This window comes from Nelusetta ayraudi, unplaced genomic scaffold, assembly GCF_046127955.1.
Source record: "Nelusetta ayraudi isolate G7.1 ecotype Tasmania unplaced genomic scaffold, CSIRO-AGI_Nayr_v1 ptg000151l, whole genome shotgun sequence".
Classification (NCBI taxonomy): Eukaryota; Metazoa; Chordata; class Actinopteri; order Tetraodontiformes; family Monacanthidae; genus Nelusetta; species Nelusetta ayraudi.
The window spans coordinates 1,548,107-1,566,847 of NW_027466201.1; the positions used below are offsets into that span (position 1 = coordinate 1,548,107).

At 48.9% G+C, this 18,741-nt stretch overlaps 1 protein-coding gene across 1 annotated transcript in view; it reads left to right on the forward strand.

The window, feature by feature from the left end:
- Window positions 1–18,741, forward strand: part of syne1a (spectrin repeat containing, nuclear envelope 1a) — a 140,391-nt gene that overhangs the window by 83,939 nt on the left and 37,711 nt on the right. The window contains exons 68-92 of the mRNA XM_076013543.1: window positions 865–1,191; window positions 1,507–1,659; window positions 1,791–1,958; window positions 2,649–2,825; window positions 4,525–4,671; window positions 4,846–4,971; window positions 5,095–5,271; window positions 5,380–5,645; window positions 5,745–5,901; window positions 5,987–6,385; window positions 7,889–9,478; window positions 10,086–10,423; window positions 10,522–10,666; window positions 10,990–11,208; window positions 11,781–12,034; window positions 12,193–12,358; window positions 12,828–12,983; window positions 13,257–13,409; window positions 14,144–14,326; window positions 14,430–14,567; window positions 14,859–15,044; window positions 15,668–15,790; window positions 15,975–16,157; window positions 16,622–16,765; window positions 18,466–18,702. Coding sequence (XP_075869658.1) covers window positions 865–1,191; window positions 1,507–1,659; window positions 1,791–1,958; window positions 2,649–2,825; window positions 4,525–4,671; window positions 4,846–4,971; window positions 5,095–5,271; window positions 5,380–5,645; window positions 5,745–5,901; window positions 5,987–6,385; window positions 7,889–9,478; window positions 10,086–10,423; window positions 10,522–10,666; window positions 10,990–11,208; window positions 11,781–12,034; window positions 12,193–12,358; window positions 12,828–12,983; window positions 13,257–13,409; window positions 14,144–14,326; window positions 14,430–14,567; window positions 14,859–15,044; window positions 15,668–15,790; window positions 15,975–16,157; window positions 16,622–16,765; window positions 18,466–18,702 — 6,312 coding nt within the window. The remainder of the gene's footprint in view (window positions 1–864; window positions 1,192–1,506; window positions 1,660–1,790; window positions 1,959–2,648; window positions 2,826–4,524; window positions 4,672–4,845; window positions 4,972–5,094; window positions 5,272–5,379; window positions 5,646–5,744; window positions 5,902–5,986; window positions 6,386–7,888; window positions 9,479–10,085; window positions 10,424–10,521; window positions 10,667–10,989; window positions 11,209–11,780; window positions 12,035–12,192; window positions 12,359–12,827; window positions 12,984–13,256; window positions 13,410–14,143; window positions 14,327–14,429; window positions 14,568–14,858; window positions 15,045–15,667; window positions 15,791–15,974; window positions 16,158–16,621; window positions 16,766–18,465; window positions 18,703–18,741) is intronic.

Here is an 18,741-nt window from a genome sequence, read left to right on the forward strand (position 1 = left end):
GTGCCAGACAGGAGAGCTGTTTATATAAAGTGGGAATAATGAGCAATTTCCACCTGAAGCTACTGCAAATGGCAATTACGCATCATTTCCTTGTTTGGGCTTCCTCGCTAACCGCTCAGTTTTCGTAGATGAAATGTACTGAGTGCCTCCCGTTAAGGTCACAATGAAGGGGAGAAACGCCATTGTCGCGGCGGCAGCGGCGCAACTTGCCCGGAGCCTCGCATCCAGTCTCGCCGCGTACGTGCGCGCTCGCACGCGGACCTCGTTATTGGACGTTATCAGCAGCGCTGTCTGGAGGTCTGGGGGTCGTATCAGTGTGTTGCCACCCTCCACTCAAGCCATAAAAGCCTGATGATGAAAGCACGATAACATGTTATTGACGTGTCAGTGTGTGTGCGCGCATGCGGTGCGTGCCGCGGTTGCCCTGGAAACCCCCCCCACCAAACCCCCCACCGAGCTACTTCTGCCCGTTAAGGGTCCTCCTAATTGGGTCCTCCTTTCATATTATTCACCATGATTTCTCCACACCATGACTTCCATCTTGTCCAGATCTCACCGTGCAGGTGTCAGCCTGCGTGATGGGTTCAAAGCTCTTCAAACACACAGCCGGGCCGGGCCGGGCCGGTCAGATACGCAGTGAGGCAGAGGACAAAGGAAACAGGGATACGTTGTGAGGACCATAACCTCAAACTAGTGAAGCTAATGGCAGGGTTTCTTCAGCCGAACAATTCTGAGACAATTTTGACACATCAGCGCTGGGAGGAAACATTTGCTCAACAGAACAGCGGCGTATAAAATGCCGCTGTTGAAGTCAGGGTAATGACACGGTTTTTGACTGACTTCTGCACCCATCTTCGTATCCAGACCCTGCAGTCTGAGCTCCAGCATGGCCACGGCTTCCTGAAATCGCTGCGGGAGCGGGCCGAGCGGGCGGCGGGCTTCCTGGATGAGGCGGAGGCGGAGGTTCTGGGAGGGGAGGTGGAGGCTCGCCTCGCCCAGCTGGAGGAGCTGGCGGGCGGGCTGCGGCAAAAGCACGGCTTCCTGCAGCGGGCGCTGCTGCTGGCCAAGGAGTTCCACGACCGCTACAAGGCTCAGGCCCAGTGGCTGGTGGAGACCAGAGCTGTGCTCAACAACCCCGTGGAGCCCAAGGCTGAGCTGTACCAACGGAGGGCACTGCTGGCAAAGTACAAGGTATGAGGCTGGTTGCAAAAACCATCACAGTTTTACAGTGTTCAGCCCATTACGTCGAAAAGCGCATTGAGATATAAAGATACAACCTTTAATTTCCTGGAGTATTTCTTCCTTTCTTGTGAATTAAGTGGCAATTAAAATCGGCTGATAGCATAAAAGAAGTAATTGGATACAGATGATTACAAAACAAATATTGAATTCACATGTTGCGTAGGGCAATAACATCCAAAGTATGTGTGATTATCAGATTTGCGTATATGCTTGCAAAGTAATTGCTCAAAAAAATAAAAATAAAACATCCCTCTGTGTCTCCAGGCTCTGTTGCAGATGGTCCAGTCCCATGATGGGTCCATCAAGTCAGTGGTGGAGAAGGGAGACACCCTGCTGGCCTCGGTCCACTACCCGCCCATCAGAGACAAAATAAACAGACTGAAAAAAGACTACGCTGAACTCTGCAATTCTGCCTTGGTAAGATACAGTTGCCATCCCAATAAATCCAGCCCACACGCAAAGAGGTTCGTCTTCCTGACGTTGCTGGTGCTTGCAGTGATGTTCTAATCCTAGTCCTCCCTCCTGTTCTTGTGAACTCTCTCGAGCAGGCCCACGTGGAGAACCTGGAGGTGCAGGTAAAGGAGCAGGAAGCTTACCACAACGAGCTCCAGGAAGTGGAGCGCTGGCTGCTCCAGATGTCTAGCAGGATGGTGACTCCGGATCCCACCGTCGGCGGCAGCTTGGAGGCGGCAACTCAACAGCTGTCCAGGCATAAGGTGGTTAATTACATTTCTGTACGTGGGTTTTAATCGCTGCTTATAGCACGGGATATAGATTGAGCCATACATCTTCATTAACATGGCAAAAAAAAGTGCAAGAGGGTTTTTCCCAAATCAGACAGGATACATGTGTGTGTGTGTGTGTACATATATATATGTATATATATATATATATGTATATATATATATATATGTATATATATATGTATATATATATATATATATATATATATATATATATATGTATATATATATATATATATACATATATATATATATATATATATATATATATATATGTGTGTGTATACATATATATGTATATATATGTGTATATATATATATGTATACTTATATATATACACACATATTTTTACAATAACGTGATTCAATTAAATTAAAAAAAGTTCTCCTTGAGTGTTCTTAGTATTTTTCAAATTTATAAAAGACAGTTTCAAGATTACCAAATGTCCAGAGACCCCTTTTATAAAAAACAACATCTTGCTAACAGTATGTTTTGTTCTTCCATCTGTCCTCTTCTGAGAAAGCTCTTCTACTCTAGCCATGTCTGTGTGTGTGTGTGCGTGTGTGTGTGTGTGTGTGTGTGTGTGTGTGTGTGTGTGTTCGTGACCTCCTGTGACATCCTCCAACACAATCTGACATGTCACTATTTCCTCCCCCCTGCAGGCCATCATGGAGGAAATCGCAGGCTTTGAGGATCGCTTGGCAGGCCTGAAGGAGCAGGGCGCCCACCTGGTACAAGGCTGCAGCGACCGCGTGCAGAGCAGGCTGAGACAGCAGGTCCAGGCCCACCAGCAAGGCATCAGAGACAGCTACTCCGCCATCTGTAGCACAGCGCAGAGAGTGAGTGAAGAGGAGGAGAGAGGGAGACAAGGAGGAGGTGGTGGAAGTCGGAGGGGAAGGACACAGATGAAGAGGAAAGGGGCGGGAAGGCTTGAACGATGAAGAAATGATCCTTTCATCCATAATAGAAGCCGGGGAACACACCTAAGTGCATCGGATGCGCGAATTTCCATTTCATGCATGGACGCGACCCCACATGCATGCACAACCGCCGCACAGGCAGACGCTGGCACTGCGGATGTTCCAACAGCCTTGGAATCCACTTAATCCTAACCCACTCTGACACTTAAACCTGCCTCCTAAGGCCGCCTTCCGCTGCCAGCGCAGAGGTTGGGCACGACCAATTAAGGGCTGCCAAAGTGGAGCCGAGCGGCAGCCGCGCTCAGAAAGGACCCCACCATCCAGAATCACTAACTCAATCTCTCCATATTAATCTCAGCATAACCCCTGTCGACTCCACTTTCTCATGCGGGTGCCAAAAAAAAACAAAAAAAAAACGGTTGCCTGCCATTGTCGGCCAGATCTGGCAAGTGCTCTAATCCAGCCTCACTCTGTCATTTTGGCAACTCTCGCTCTGTCATCATAGCTCACCTCCCGAGACGGCGTCCTCCGCCGCCGCTCGCACGTCCAATCTGGCGCCGTGTGATCCGGCCACACTTTTGCCGCCGCTCTCTCACTGGCCGCCCGACAACAGCACCTCCAGTGTTGCGCGTTCTGCCAACTGTGTCCCAGCGCAGCGCTGCGCTAATATCCCGCCTGCCATTTGCCACCGTGCCAGACTTGGGGGGCTTTTGCCAAATACGCCGGGCACGTCGCCAAAACTGCAGCCGCCCTTCCCTCTCTCCCCTCCCCCAACCTTCCCCAGTTCTGGCCTCTCATATTCGCTCTGTCAATCAGACGGAGCTGTTTTGCGCTCCCTTGGAGAGCACAGACGCCTCCGCGTTTAACACCTGTCAGATGTGGGGTTGAATAACTGCCTGCTTGTTCAGGTTTCATGATTAAATATGTCTCCGTGCTTGACCATATTATACTTTCCGTTTATGTGGCGCTGTAGTGTGCACTCAGCGTTTTCATACCATTTTCATAACGAGCCCATTGAAAACGAAGCAGCCAAGGTCATGTTAAGCTCCCGAATAGACAGAGCTGTCCTTTGAAGTAAAAAAAATTCCATGAAAGGTGTTGATTCATGACTTAAAAATGTTGATTTTATCTTCGTCAGGAGCGGCTATTGACAGCTCTAGGGAGTCATTAGCTGCGTTTCCATTACCCCTAGAATTGCGCAAAACCTAAATATCGCAATAAAAAACTGGTAATGGAAACACTTAAACTTCGAAAAACCTCTCAAATATCGCTGAAAGATTTTTACGCTCTCATGAGGTGGTTTTTCAGACGTATTGATCTTAAAGTATGTCGCAAAAGCGAACGATTCGTTCGCATGTACACGTCACCAGACGTGACGCACGGGGTCACGTGACCAATTCGCTTATTCGTTCGCTTATTCGCCAGTTCATAATTCTCGTAAAATTGCGCTTCACACCATTCAATGGAAACACCTGCAAATCGCAATTGTACTTTGTCGAAATTTTAGAAATATTGCTTTCATTTTTGCTAAAAAACTGTCATGGAAAGGCATGATACTGATGGAACCACTGACCGCCCTGTACAAGCTCTGAATATTCCCTTTTTTTTTCTCTTCCAGGTTTATCAGAGTCTTGACCAAGAGTTACAGAGACATGTGAGTCTCCAAGATACATTGCAGCAGTGCCAGACCTGGTTGACGTCTGTCTCGGTGGAAACAGAGGCACCCGCGCATCCTCCTCCCAGCCTGGAGGAGGCGCTGCAGCAGGTAACCATTCTGAGAAATTCTCAGTTCTAATTCTCATTCACAAATTTACATGTTTGAGGTGACAGCAGATGATGGAAAATGTGTATGAAGTGTTTTCTAGTTTTCCAAAAGGTTTTAAATGACCAGTAGGTCAGATGCATCAAGCTTTAACTGGCCCCTTTTTTCCGGTGGCAGGTGAAGCAAGAGCGAGCTCTTCAGGAGCAGGCCAGCACTTACCTCCAGCTTGTCTGCTCTGCGTGTGACCTTTCCGAGACGAGGGTCAGAGACACTGCAGCGTCAATTCAGGAAATCAAGCTGCAGGTAATTTTACTTTGAAAGAATTAAAAAAAAGTTTCACGATCTGGTTGCAGCTGCTCCTGTTTGGTTATTGACCCTAAAACATACCTGATTGTAAATTGGCTCCGTGGGATTTTATGTGTCCAGATTGAGGAGCGCATGCTGCGGTGTGAGGAGGTTGCTGACAGCTGGAGAGACGCTGAGGAGCAGAAGGCAGATTTGTTGGTGCAGCTGAGAGAAACAGAGCAGCAACTCCAGAGCCTTATTAGGAGACCTGCAGAGCTGGACCCCAAGATTGCGCAAAACCAGCTGGACAAGGCACAGGTCCGTAGTTCGCTGTTTTCTTTTTTTTCTACCGCCATGAATGTAAAAGAAAGAATTTGCTTTCTCGAAACAATGCCAACTTGCAAATGTGCGATACGTCTCCTGTAGGAGTTCCTTCAGCAGATTAGGGAGAGACAGACGGAGGTAAACCATTTAAACGAGGGCGTTGGAAAGCTGACGGGCGGACAGGTCTGTCCTTCGCTGGAAGAGATAAGGAGGCTGAGGAGATGCTGGATGGACCTGGGCCAACGGGCCGAGGAGCTGGAGTCGCAGCGCGGGGAGGACATGCAGCGAAGCGGGGAGTACCAGGAGACTGTTGTCGCCGTGGAGGAACTCTTCCACCAAGTGTCCAGGGAATGGGACTACCTCGCAAGGTATCAAGTGGTTGTCGTCTTTTTTTTCCCTTCTTTTTCATTGTATTGTGGTTTCCATGGGCTTTTGCACGTCTTTACCCATGTCTTTGTTATCTTTAGGGCTGACACAGAGAGCACCAGTGAGCACCTGGAGGCTTTAAAGAAGCTTTCCAGCGATTTAGAGGAGCAGAAGACAACTCTGGAAGACCTCAGAGACCAGAAATACGCAATACTACCTCGGCTTAGCCTGCTCGACAAGGAACTTGTCAAGCAACAAGTGAGGCTCCATTTTTGTGGCTCCTCGGCCTTCGCTTTTGTAGCAAATAAGAGCTGGTTTGATGCAATTTCCTTTATTGCAATAGGTGGGTCATTTGGAGAACTGCTGGTCCCAGCTTGAGAACCTGATCCAACAGAAGATTCAGGACTCGGCACAGACCCTGGAGGATCTCACCCGGGTTGAAAACCAGCTCAAGGACGCCCGCGAGTGGGTGGAGGAGCAGCGGCCGACTCTCACCTCCGTGTTGAAGACGAGCCCGCCGCCTGACATGGCCCAGAACTTCCTGTTCGACCACCTGAGCGTGTGTGTGGAGCTCGAGGCCCGCCAGCAGCTGCTGGGTCATGCGGTGAGCGAAGCCCAGGCCGTGGCTGCCAGACTGGGCCTGAGCGAGAAGAGGGGCCTTCATGAGCTGGTGGAACAAGCCCAGGCAGAGGTGGAGGCTCTCGGAGCGCAAGTGGCCCAAAGGAGGAAGTACCTCAGTAAGGTAAAGTGGGTTTTAAACTCTTTCTCACTTTATTTAGAGAAAACCAGAATGAAATACTCGGTAACGTAAAATCCTCTCCAATATTTATTGCGATATTCACAATGGAACAGAGGAGTTTGAGGTCATGTTGAGCTTTGAACTGCAGGTATTTGAATATGTCCACAATAATCCACCTTGTTGACTGGCCAGTCTGGATGCACAATCATGTAAATGCATGCAAATCTCCTCTCCCTGCCCTGCCCAGCCCATAGAACCGTTAAACCCGGCTCTCACTCATGACACCGTGTCAGTAAACAACAAATAGCGACAACAAACTGAAGCCACCTCATGCTAATGACAGTGTCGCCCACGACTCTCAATTGTAATTTAGAGGAAAACTAAACAATACTGAATAAATAGGGAGGGACATTCTATCACTTGCAACGTTATAGACGCACCTTGCACTTGACTGCAGAGTAGTGATGGGTCCATTATATCATCGTTATTGCATTATTGAGTGCTTGCTACACCGGAGGCCGCTGAGGATACACCAGCCTTAAGTTTGTTGTGGTACACATTCAGCGCACATCTACAACATCGTCATGTGACATTTAGTGTATAAATCTTCCTTTGCAACTCACTGGAGCGTCATAATCTCATAAACTCTCGGGCACCGTGCAATGTCCACTGCTTTTGCTCTGCTAGATCTGCCTCATTGAGCAGAGAACAGCAAATGATGGGCATGCATGGGTTCATGGTAAATGTAGTGAAGCCCTCCACTGGTTTTGCTGTGGCTGAAAAAAACTCCTCCACTTTTGAAACCTTCTCGTCAACAGTGTTGTTGGGATTACTCCATAAAAGTAATCCAACTACTGATTACTGATCACTCCTTTGAAAAGTAATCTAATTACTTCTTTGACTACTTTGTTTCATAAGTAATCAACTACTAATTACTCTGGTTAAAAAAAAGATAAACAGTTGCTCAGTGCTTTGGAATGAACTTTGTTAAAGTGCAAATTTTGCAATTCCAAATACTGCCTCTGTCTGAACATGAATGAATGTTTGCTCTCTGAACCCACCTGCACATTTTACAGAACAAACTCATGTACATTACTTTGGTGTGTCCTCGCATATCAATGACGTTGCATGCACGGCTGCATCATCAATCTGCAACATTGTTGTTTTTTTGGTTGTTTTTTTAAATTTCCGACATTTTGTGGATAAGACGTTTTTAGCTTGCAAAATATTTCGGAAAAGTCACGCAATCATTAAGTGATAAAGTAATTATGATATAATTACCACTTTTGCCAGAGTAATCCTGTTACATTACTCAGTTATTCAGAAAGTAGTTTAATTACAGTAGTGGTTTACTTAGTAATGGATTACTCGCCAACACTCGCTTGTCAACATCAAAACTCCTTTGTCACTGCAAGACCATGAAAGTCAAGATAGCGTCACATCCCTTCTTCGAATACCTCAAGGTTGTTCTTGATGACACCTTCCCTGTTTTTTCCCCCTCTCTAGGCCTTCACAGAGCGGACACAGTTCCTCCAAGGGTTGGCCAGAGCGCTGTCATGGGTGCAGCAGCAGGAGAGGAAAGCGCTGATAGATGACCACATTGCACTCCTCCCGGAGGATCTGGCCAAACAGGTCGTCGCCTGCCGCGGCGTGCACAGTGCTCTGCGCGCCTACCAAAGAGAGCTGGCGTCGCTCTGGGTTCAAGGGCGGGAGCTGGAAAGAGACGCGAGCGACAAAGAGCGCGCTGAGACGTTGGGGAAACTCCAGAACCTGCAGTCGGCTTTCGAGGCCGCTCTGCAGAGGACGACGCAGCGTCTTTCAGACTTGGAGAAGGCCTTGACCTCCAGGAAGTACTTTCAGGTGGACCTGGACAAGACGTGCCAGTGGCTGAAGCAAGCGGACGCCGTCACCTTCCCCGAAATCAACTCCTGCCGAAGCGACGACGCCTCGGAGTTGCAGGCGGAGCTGTCCAAGTTTCAGAACGTCCTGGAGCAAGCGTCGGAGTACGAGAACCTCCTTCTCATCGTCCAAAGAATCGGCCAGGAGATTCTCCCGACCCTGAATGAGATCGATCACTGCTACCTGGACGAGAGGCTCAACGCTCTGCCTCAGCAGTACAACGCCATCCTCGCTCTAGCCAAAGAGAAGAAAGACAGAGTGCAACAAATCATCCTGGAGCGAAAAGAATTCAGCACTTTCTTTGATATCACGCGCAATGCACTTGAGGAGCTTCAGGAGCAGTTTGACAATCTAGAGAAGCAGACTATCAGTGTGAGAGAGGAGGAATTTGCCTGTCTAGTGAATGAATACAGAAGTATTGAGAAAGGTTTATTGCATATTCGCCCCGCTGTCCGTGAGCTGCACGGCAGGAACGAGGGGTTTCTCAGCAGGGGTCAGCAATACAGAGCAGAGGAGACGGAGCAGCTGGTGAGTCACCACAGCCGGCTGACAAGGGCGAACAATCAGAAAATCGAACACTTGGACAATTGCGCGAAAACGCTAGCTGAGCACGACAGAGCAGCGACCAGGTTAGAAACCGAGTGCACGTCTGTGAGAGAGAAGCTGTCGGGGCTTCAGCGCAACAAGCAAAGCACCTTCGACGAAATCACTACTTTATATTCGCTGCTTGAACGTCTGGATTGTGCGAAATCTCAGGTGGAGGAATGCGGGCGGCAGAGCCACGGGCTCAGCTTGGCGTTCGATCCCGATGAAGAGCCGCGGCTCGAGTCGGCGCGGTCGCTGCGGACAGAGGCGAAACGTTTCGTCGAAAGGGGCGAGACGGAGGTCGCGGCAAGCGGGGGGTTCGCGAGAGAGACGGAGAGAATGCTGGCGCGGCTGACGGCCCTCAAGGGCGAAGCCGAGGAGCCGCTGAGCGTCTCCGAGGTCGGCCGCGGGAGGCTGGCGGGGGAGCTGCGCAAGCTGGAGGCCGCCGAGGAGGAGGCGAAGAGCACGCTGGCGATCGCCGGCGCTTTGCGCGACAGAGAGGCGCAGCGATGCTTGAAGACGAGAGAAACCACGCCCGCCCACGTGGAGGAGAAGCTGCAGGAGCTGGAACGCCTGGGACGGGAAGTCCAGCAAGGGATTGGCCGAAAGAAGGTACGGACGTATTCCCATTCAAATTCAGTTCCTCATTATCATTTTTTGGTGTTTATTTTATTTTTTATTTTTTTTACCACTTAAACCTAATAAAATATCAAAGCCAGGGGGTGAACTCTCAGTCTGAGCATTTACTTAAACCCACTGAATATCATTAGCCTGCTCCTGTTTGCCCATACTATCAATATTAATCAGCCAAGGGAAGCTGAAACATTAAACAGATGGTTTAAGATACTGAAGTTTGATTAAGTGCCGATATTATTAATTTATAGATTTAAGTTTTAGAACAGTGAATTAATTGTGGCAGTGAACTTATTAAAAGCACAAACTATTCCTGCTGCCAGTTTTCACGAATGCCACCTACCTTCACTTCCCATTGAGTGCTTTGCGAATAAGCTGCATAAATGCATGATTTCTCAGCAAGATTCCGGCGTGTCGCAATTGCTCATACCAGCCGGAATATCGGAATTGGAAATAAAAGTAGCAGTGCCATTCTGCAGCAGAACAAAGCCGGCGTTGTCCCTTTTGCTTTGATTACCAAAGAAAGAAACCTGTGAACAGCAGAACGAACAGAATCTAACGCAATCACTGTTTTCGCGCGCTCTAGCTGGCTGTGGATCAAGCTCTCGCCCTGGTCCAGAGGTACCACTTATCTCTGCAGTGCATGCACACATGGCTGGACTCGGCCGCGTCCGTGCTCCAGAGGGCCAGCTCGGGGGTGGAGCTAGAGAGCCAGACGGACTGCGTGCGGGACCTGGATGAAATCTCCGCCCGGGAAGAGACCTTCACGGCCGGACTGATGGAGCTGAGGGCTTTGGATCCCCTCCTGGCCAACGTCGTCGAACCTGGAGCCATGAGCGAACTCAGGGAGAACGCTGAGGCGCTGCAGCTGCGGAAGACGGAAGCCGAGAGGCAGATGGAAGCTTTCAGGGAGGCACTTCAGAGGTGTGTGTGAGTTTGGGGCCAGCCTTTGCGAGCACACCTGCACAGCCTATTTTTATTAAAAATGGAAGTGCTCATCAGTGAAGTTTGCTTCCCCTCAGTGGCGCAGGCTTGTGGACCTCCTTCCAAGACGAGAGGAGGAAACTGGTCGAACAGATGTGCGACATCGAGAGCGTTATGGCGCTCGTCACCACAGCCAAAGCTGGAGGAATCCAGCAAGCAGAGGAAACATGTCGCAGATACAAGGTGGGACTCGGCCCCTCCACTCCTAAACCCTAGAAAGTACCACCAAAGGTTTGCCTGACGTTGACCAATATAGTGAAACTGCTTGATTTTGTATTGAAGGTACAACGGAACATCAGTCCCTACAGCTTAAAAACTATATATACAGTATATATACATACATACGTATACATATATGTATGTGTGTATGTGTATATATATATATATATATATATATATATATATATGTGTGTGTGTGTGTGTGTGTGTGTGTGTGTATATGTGTGTGTTAGATAGTTTTGCGAAGTATTTTGAAGTATTTTCAAGTATTTTCTCTTCGGCCGCAGTCTTTGTCGGCTCGCATCGACCTGCTGGAGGTGCCGCTCAGCGCCCTGAAGGACAGCGCGTCGCAGCTGGAACAGATCATCCCTGAGGCCAGCAGGCCCGTCACCAGCCACTCGGTGTCATCGCTGTGGCACCGCTGGACCAGGCTGCACGCCGTCAGCCGCGCCCAGGAGAGGGCGCTGGAGGACACCGTGAGGGACTGGAGGAGCTTCACAGAGAAAGTACGCCGGCCGCAGCATATTTATATGCCAGTCAATGGTTCAGCATCGAATTACGGTGAAGTTACTGTTCCACGGCCTGCGGGAGCCGTTTTAGCGCCATTTCACAGTCAATTGCTTCAGTATGCCTGAGTTTGGGACACGCTGATAATTATGTGGTTCCCAGTAAACAGATGAATGCCAGTTGGTAGGTTGTGATGTAACTCCAGGCTTCAGGCCAGCGGTTTCCCTCCTGCCAAAACTCTCTGTCAGGAAGTCTTTTCAGCCTATTTCAAGTGGGAATGAGTTCATCTCCCAAAAATTCCCGCGAGCCCGCTCTTGAGAAGATAAATGAGGTCATAGCGTTGGGGAAAACAGGCACTTCCTCGTATGAGACACATCCATTGTTGTTTTCTTGTGGCCCCTTTTGTTCCGTTGACCATGAGGTCACGCACTGTATCCAAGTCTCTAGTACTTTCAATTGTATGGATTGTAGAGTCCTCAAGTGAAGTCAAATATATTTTTTCTGTAGACTTCGAAATGTCATGTTAACATATCCAACAGCCAACTGACAATGAACTAAAACTCCCCTCCAGATGGAGAAGGTGCGCTCCGTGTCCCAGGACCTCCACGGCCGCGTCCCGGACAGCACCGTTGAGAAGGCCGCCACAAGGGCGGCGCTCCAGAGCCTCTTGGAGTACCACGACTCCTTCGGCTTGGAGGTGGAGAGGGAGCAGTCCATCCTGGCGCTGCTGGGGCAACACGCCCGCAGCCTCAAGGGGGACGAGGAGGCGGAGACGGAGGCGTCTTGCCTGCAAGAGATCAGAGGCATGAAGGAGAAATATGACAGGTGAGGTCCTCCGTGCTGCTGATGGATTTGTTATAGAGCCTTGACAGTCTCTTCCAGGAAATGAAACTTTGTGGCCCGGTTTCTTTTGTGTTGAAAAAAAACCTTTGTCTATTTCAAAAACAAAATTCAAAAATCTCCCTTTTTTTTCTTTGGTTCAGCCTGGTGTCAAGGGTGCGAGCCAGCAGGACTCAGGTACATCAGGAGCTGAGGGAGCGAGAGGAGGTGGAGAAGGAGCTGGGCCTGGTCAAAGGCTGGATCCAGGACACCCGCGGCCTGCTGCTCAGCCCCAGCGCAGACCTGGAATCTCTGCTCCAGGAGCTGGAAGTAGGCGACTGCACACACAGACAATTCTCACTGGATTTACACACTGAGCTCAGTTGTATTGTGATTGTCTTGTTTCGCGTTGGATGTTTATATGGGAAAACAAGTGTTATGTGTGTACCTTTGTTTTTTGTTTTGTCCTTTCTGTTCAATATTTGTTCTTGCTCTCTTTCCCTGCGGCTTGGAATGAGGTGGCCAGTCCATATTTGCAGTATATAGTGTTGTCATCCAATAGTGCTAAGCCAACAATAAGCTACAGCAATGAAACCTAATCTGTCATAATCAGAACTAAGTACCAACGACAGACCATAACCATGTTAACATTTCTCAGGAATTACTGGATCTTCTTGCATGCACACAAAAATATCACAAATATACATTCTTGCAGTATTCTCATAACCACAATGCTAAAATCCATTGAAATAAAGTCTATTGGCAGAATAGCAAGTCATGTGATGTTTTGTTTTTCCAGACTGCACACGGTGAGGTCATCTGCAGGCGCCAGAGTGTGGAGCGCATGACAGAGCTGCAGCAGTCAAAGTACCAGGACTTGCAGGCCGGGTTGCCCTCCGAGCTGAGCATGCAGCTGGCTGAGGTGGCTCTGGCTCTGGGCTCGGCTGAGGACCAGGTGACCAATGGCTTTCATTGGAAAACAAAAAAATGTTGTGATGTATTTGCATTTCTTTTTTTTCTTTTTTTTGGAAATATTCAAATTCCAATCTCACATGTGGCCCATCAATTCTGAAAGCCCCGCTCACACGTTTTTTTTATTGGCTGTTCACCAGACAGATGTGCAAAATAAATTCACCCAACTTGAGAAGCCATTCTGACCATCTGGCACGCCGAGCTATTAACTAGAAAGGAGTCTCATTTTTTTTTCAATTCTTCCCACCTGCTCCAGGTCCAGGCGAGGGAACGGGAGGTGCAGCAAACCAAGGACGTGAAGGAAGACTTCAGCTCCAGACTCCAGGACATCGAGGCCAAACTGAAGACCATCACCCTCAAGCTGGAAGACAAGAGGGCCGAGCTGGAGGAGGCCAAAGAAGAGACCAAAGTAATCCACCAGACAGATTGACTAATTAATAAGCAATTAACCCCGTGTTAAATTGCCTATTCATTTTGCAGATGTTGAGGTTAATGAGAGTGCGACAGTTGGAATGGCTCATTCATTCTCCAACGCTGACCCACTTCTTTTGGGGAGGGCGTGTTTCAGATGGGAGTTTGAACCCCCCCACCCCACCCCACCCCATGTTGGGTTCTCCTCCTTGTGGTCAACCTGTTCCTTCCCTCGCTCTTATGTCAAATTAATCGACTAAGCGACCGCAGCCTGGAGTGTGTGGAGAGTTGAGGGAACAATTAACGCCTCTGAAGCTCACACAAGAAAATGTATCTGTGGGTCTCGAGTATATCAATCAAACTAAAGGACACATAAGACGAAGACGGGCCTGCTGTTCCGGCTCTGTCGCGTTTTTTCAACCCTAATTTGCCTTAGAGTGCCTTAATAACAGGGGTGGGAATCGCTAGGTACCTGATGATTCCATTTCAGAGGGCTACGATGCAATTAATCGGGATTAATCGAGAATCGCGATTTATCACGATTCATATATATAGATATATATCCAAAGCATGCAATTTGTGAATCGATTCATAAATGGCAACGTCATAATCGCGATTAATCTAATAATCGTTTTTTTTTCCCACCCCTACTTAAAAACCTAACCGCTCTTTTTCCCAGTTGCCTCACCTCTTGTGTGCTGTGTGCTCCTCTTCTCTTTCATTGTCTTCCAGGCTCTGTGTGAAGAGTGCGAATGCTGCAGTCGCTCTCTGGCCGAGATCGGAGTTTCGGTGCAGGAGTTTGGGGAGCAGAACCCTCTGCTGTGCAAGCAGCTCGGCGACGCCGTAGCCAAGCTGACAGAGCTGCAGCGCCACACGCTGCAGCAGGTTCAGGACAGAGCCAACAGACTGAAGAAGGTGAGATGTCCCTGAAGTGATCGCATGAGCAAGTGACGATGCTTGGTTTTCATTTTTGAGTAAAACTTTTCCCCCTTTGCCTTTTTTTTTTTTTCTGAAACAGGCAGAGAGGCAGATGGAGGAATATCAAAGCATGAAGGCCTTTATTCTGGCCTGGATAGAGAAGGCTGAGGCACTGGTCACTAGCAGCATTGTGTGGAGCTCCGCATCGCAGCTGCAGGAGCAGATTCGCATGCATCAGGCAAGTCTTCATAAGTAGAAATGCAGGAATTTTGTCTAAAGTGGCCTTAATGTGTCTGAAATGGTGGCACATATGGTTCCGCACGAAAATAACAATTAATTTCATCGTGCACTGACCATGTCGAGTGAAAGGCAACCCCCCGAAATTTAACCGCTAATTAGCTCCACGGCGAAATGTCGTTAATGCACAGTGGGCTGGCTGCCGTTAATTAGGACAATTGCACAGTGGGGGGGGTGAAAAAAAAAAAGGACTCCTCACTTTGACTTCTAATTTGTGTTCCTATGATGACAGGCGTTACTGCGAGAGTGCCGGGGTCTCCATGGCGACTTGGAGGCCATGGGCGAAAGGGAGGGGCAGCTGGGCGAGGTTCTCCAGACGGAGTGCTGGGTCCAGCAGGTGAAGCACCTCAGCAGATGCACGGAGGAGCTCCAGCAGACTGCCAAGACTCGTCTCCAGAGTCTGCAGGACGCTACGAAGGTAAACGAGCACTTTGCAAAGGAGAACCAGGCAATCACCTTCGTTTTCTTAACATGATTTTCCCTGTATAACCTTCAGATATCAGTTGAACATACTAATTAGCATGCTCGGTCGCAAGTCAAAGACTGCAATGCAGTAGCCCAACAGTGCCCCCTGTTGTCCGTCATGCAGAATCAGACTACACTGCCGCATTATTCAGATTTACATTCAGCTGATTCCCCCCCAAAAAAATCTGAGGTCAGCAGTCTTGCCTATACATATTAAAAACCCATATGACCTTTACAAACACTACAGACTCAATACATAAAGATATTTAACAGTGGCCAAAAAAGTTTGAAATCTAGGCTGCGTTCAGACTGCAATCAGACGGCAGATTCCTTCTCAACTCCGATTTGTAGGGCTGACTGTTTTTAGCAAGTGTCCAAATGGGATCTGGCTCTGTTCAGACTGGGCCACATTATTGACCCACCTGACAGGTTGATGCAGCAATGACGTCGGAGCGGAGACATCGTTCAAAATCATATTTTGCCTGGCAGTGTGAACGCTCATTGTCAGTGATAGAATGTGTGGTTGTGTGGTGATACCGCTCTGACTCGGGACTCTGCGTGGGCGTCTGTCTCTAGGATGTGCTGCGTTTGGAGGCCGAGGTGAAGAACTTACACGCTGCCGTCGACCAGATCCAGGTCACACTGGCCTCTCCGGACCTCAACAGGCTCAGTCTCAGGGAGCAGCTCACACAGAGACAAGTAAACAGACTGTAAAATCTCCTGCACTGCATCATTCATTATTGAAATATCAGTTGTGACGCACTGTTTATGTATTTATATTCACTTTTTAGAAATGACTCATTCTGATTTAAAAAAAACAACAACAAAAAACAGTATTCAATAATTCACATCACACCTGAATTCTTTTTTTTTTTTATCCTAGCGTCTCTTGGTGGAAATGGAGGGCTTCAAGCAGCAAGTGGTGGCCGTGCAGCAGTGTCAGAGCGCCCTCAGGCTGCCAGAGGAGGTACTGGCCAGCCTGCCAATTTGCCGCACGGCTCAGACTCTGCAGCAGGAGGCCAGCCAGCTGCAGCACACCACCATCCAGCAGTGCAACATCCTGCAGGTAGAGGGCAGCCCCCGCACTGCGCATACGCACGCCGCATAGAAAAACAAGTGCAGCTCTGGTATTACTTCTGCCTGTATGAACCCAACAATGCCTGCAAATGCATGCATGAGTAAAAGGCATCAGAAACAGAAGCTCTCGCCGTGGAGCGGAGCTGTTTTGAGTTTAACAGTCAGAACGGGCCTCTCCTGGAATTTCTGCCTGTTGTTTGTTTTTGAGCCCCCGACAGACCAGCATGAGTCTGCAATCCTTGCTTCTGAGCTGCTTGTAAGCTCATTGTAGTGAAGATTAGCCCTCGAAGGAAGAACAAGGGACACCGTTTAGTCACTCCCGTGAAACAATAGCATTTATTTTTTTCATTTGGCCCTGGTTTATACTCAAATGAACTGCTTTATCTATATATTATTTTTAATTTATGTAAAAAATAACAACACAATTCACCATTCACATGTCTCCTTTTCCAGGAGGCTGTGCTGCAGTATGAGCAGTATGAACAGGAAGTGAGGAACCTCCAGAGGCTGATAGAAGAGGCCCATCGCATCATTCAGGACCGTCCCGTCTCCACCAATAACATCCAAGAACTGCAGGCTCAGATTCATCACCACGAGGTGAGGAAGTGTGGAAGGATGCTGAAAACGTGTAATTAAAAAAATAGCTATTTATGTCTATTTTATTTTGGGAACTGTAGTTATTCATTTTCTGATGTGACACCATTAATTCCTCAATGCTTTTCGTGGTTTGATAAAGGTAACGAAATGAGTATCGTAGGTTAATAAGGCCAAGCCGAGTTAAAGCCAGACCTTGTACTGAAAACCTCGAGTTGAACCAACTGATTTATAAGAGAAGTACCTAAAAGTAGGAATTCTGAGAGTAATTGTTGTGGTTCATTTCCCACCTTTTAATTTGTTTCTCTCCAGCGGCACGGAAAGCTAAAAGTTATTTTAGGTTGTGTAGATTCTAATCATCAACTTGCTGGACCTGTTTTCATGGCTCTTAGTCAAATGTATCTCCTCATCCACACCCCAAACTACCATAAGAAAAAAAAAACAACAACTTACAATCGCTTGAAACCCTGTTTTAAAAAAGTAAAATTAAAATAGTGCCCCTTCTTTTTTATCCCTTACAAATATTCACAGTGAACCGTTCTGATTCATCTCCCCCCCGCACCTACTACAAACTACTGGGCCAGATAACACACATTCCTCCACCAGCCTTTATCGTTGCCTGTAAACACAGTCACCACAGTTCCTCCTTTGATGGCTCATCAGATTGGCTAAACCTGCATCTCTTGAGCCTTGTTTTCCCATTCATTCTTGCAGAGACAATCTCTGCTCTCCTGTCCTGTCTTAGTCGGTGGTTTTGTGCCAGGAAAAGCTGACAAACTAACCCATAAAAATCATATTTCGCCTCTCGGGCAGATTTTACAAGCTGTATGTGCGACTCCGAAGGTTTCTTCTTCTTCTTACTTGCGATTGCTCACATGCTGCAGGATTTTGTTTATGACTGAGTTTGATCCCTGAGCCGTGGTATACAGCCACAACACCACTGGCCCACTTAGTCACATGACCTGATTATCAGTGCATTGACCATCTGCGGGGCAGAGGGGGGAGGAGGAGACGAAGGGAAGGAAGGAAGGAGGGGCGTCGTAATTTGACACCATCTCTGTCATTCCTCCTCTTTTGTGGGGCTGAATCCGCTGCGTCGATTGGCCCAGGATGGGCAGCGTCACCCGGAAGAAGGGGAGGGGAAGGGGGCGGGGGGATCGGGTTGCAGGCTAGTGAGATCACTTCCTGTTTTTCCTTGCCATTTGTGTCGTGTGAGAGAGGGAGTGTCTCTGAAGGGGGGGTTTTGAACTATTCCCTGCTCAGGGTCTCGCGCCGAGTTGCTCTCTCTCTCTCTCTTTCTCTCTCAACCAAACATCCTGCCTGTCTGTCGGCTTCCACCGCTGCACTGAGTCACCCGCCTCTGTTCTGCTCCGATTGGCTAAGAGATAGAGAGAGAGCGAGGGAGAGAGAAAGAGAAAAAAAGAGAGTGAGGCAGTGCTTATTCTCTTCCTACGCTTACACACACTGTGTAGCCTGAACGGAGAGACCGGCGTTCAGGCGGCTCTGGCGGGCGGAGGAGTGAGGAGGGGGGTGCGCAGAAAAGAATGCTTCCACTCCACTTATTCCTCTCCCCCGCACCGGCGCAGCATCGGAAGCCCGAGCAGGTCAAGCGGCAGCTCCTCCGCGAGATCCCCCCCGACGACCGGCAACTACCGACCGTCGGGGATCTTTGACGGCGGCTCCTCTCTGGAATGCTTTGACAGGAGCTGGCGCAGAAGATCCGCGGCTACCAGGAGCAGATCGCCTCGCTGCACTCCAAGTGCAAGATGCTGACGGTCAAGGCCAAGCACGCCACCATGCTGCTGACGGTGAGCGAGGTGGAGGGCCTCTCGGACAGCGTGGACGAGCTGAGCGACGAGGAGCTGCCCGGTGCCTCCTCCGTGGCGGCCGCCACCACCGGTGGTGGCAAGCAGCTTCCAGCGCACCCCTCCGTTGTCATGGTGAGTGGCGAAGCCTTTCGGACACATGGACAAATCAGA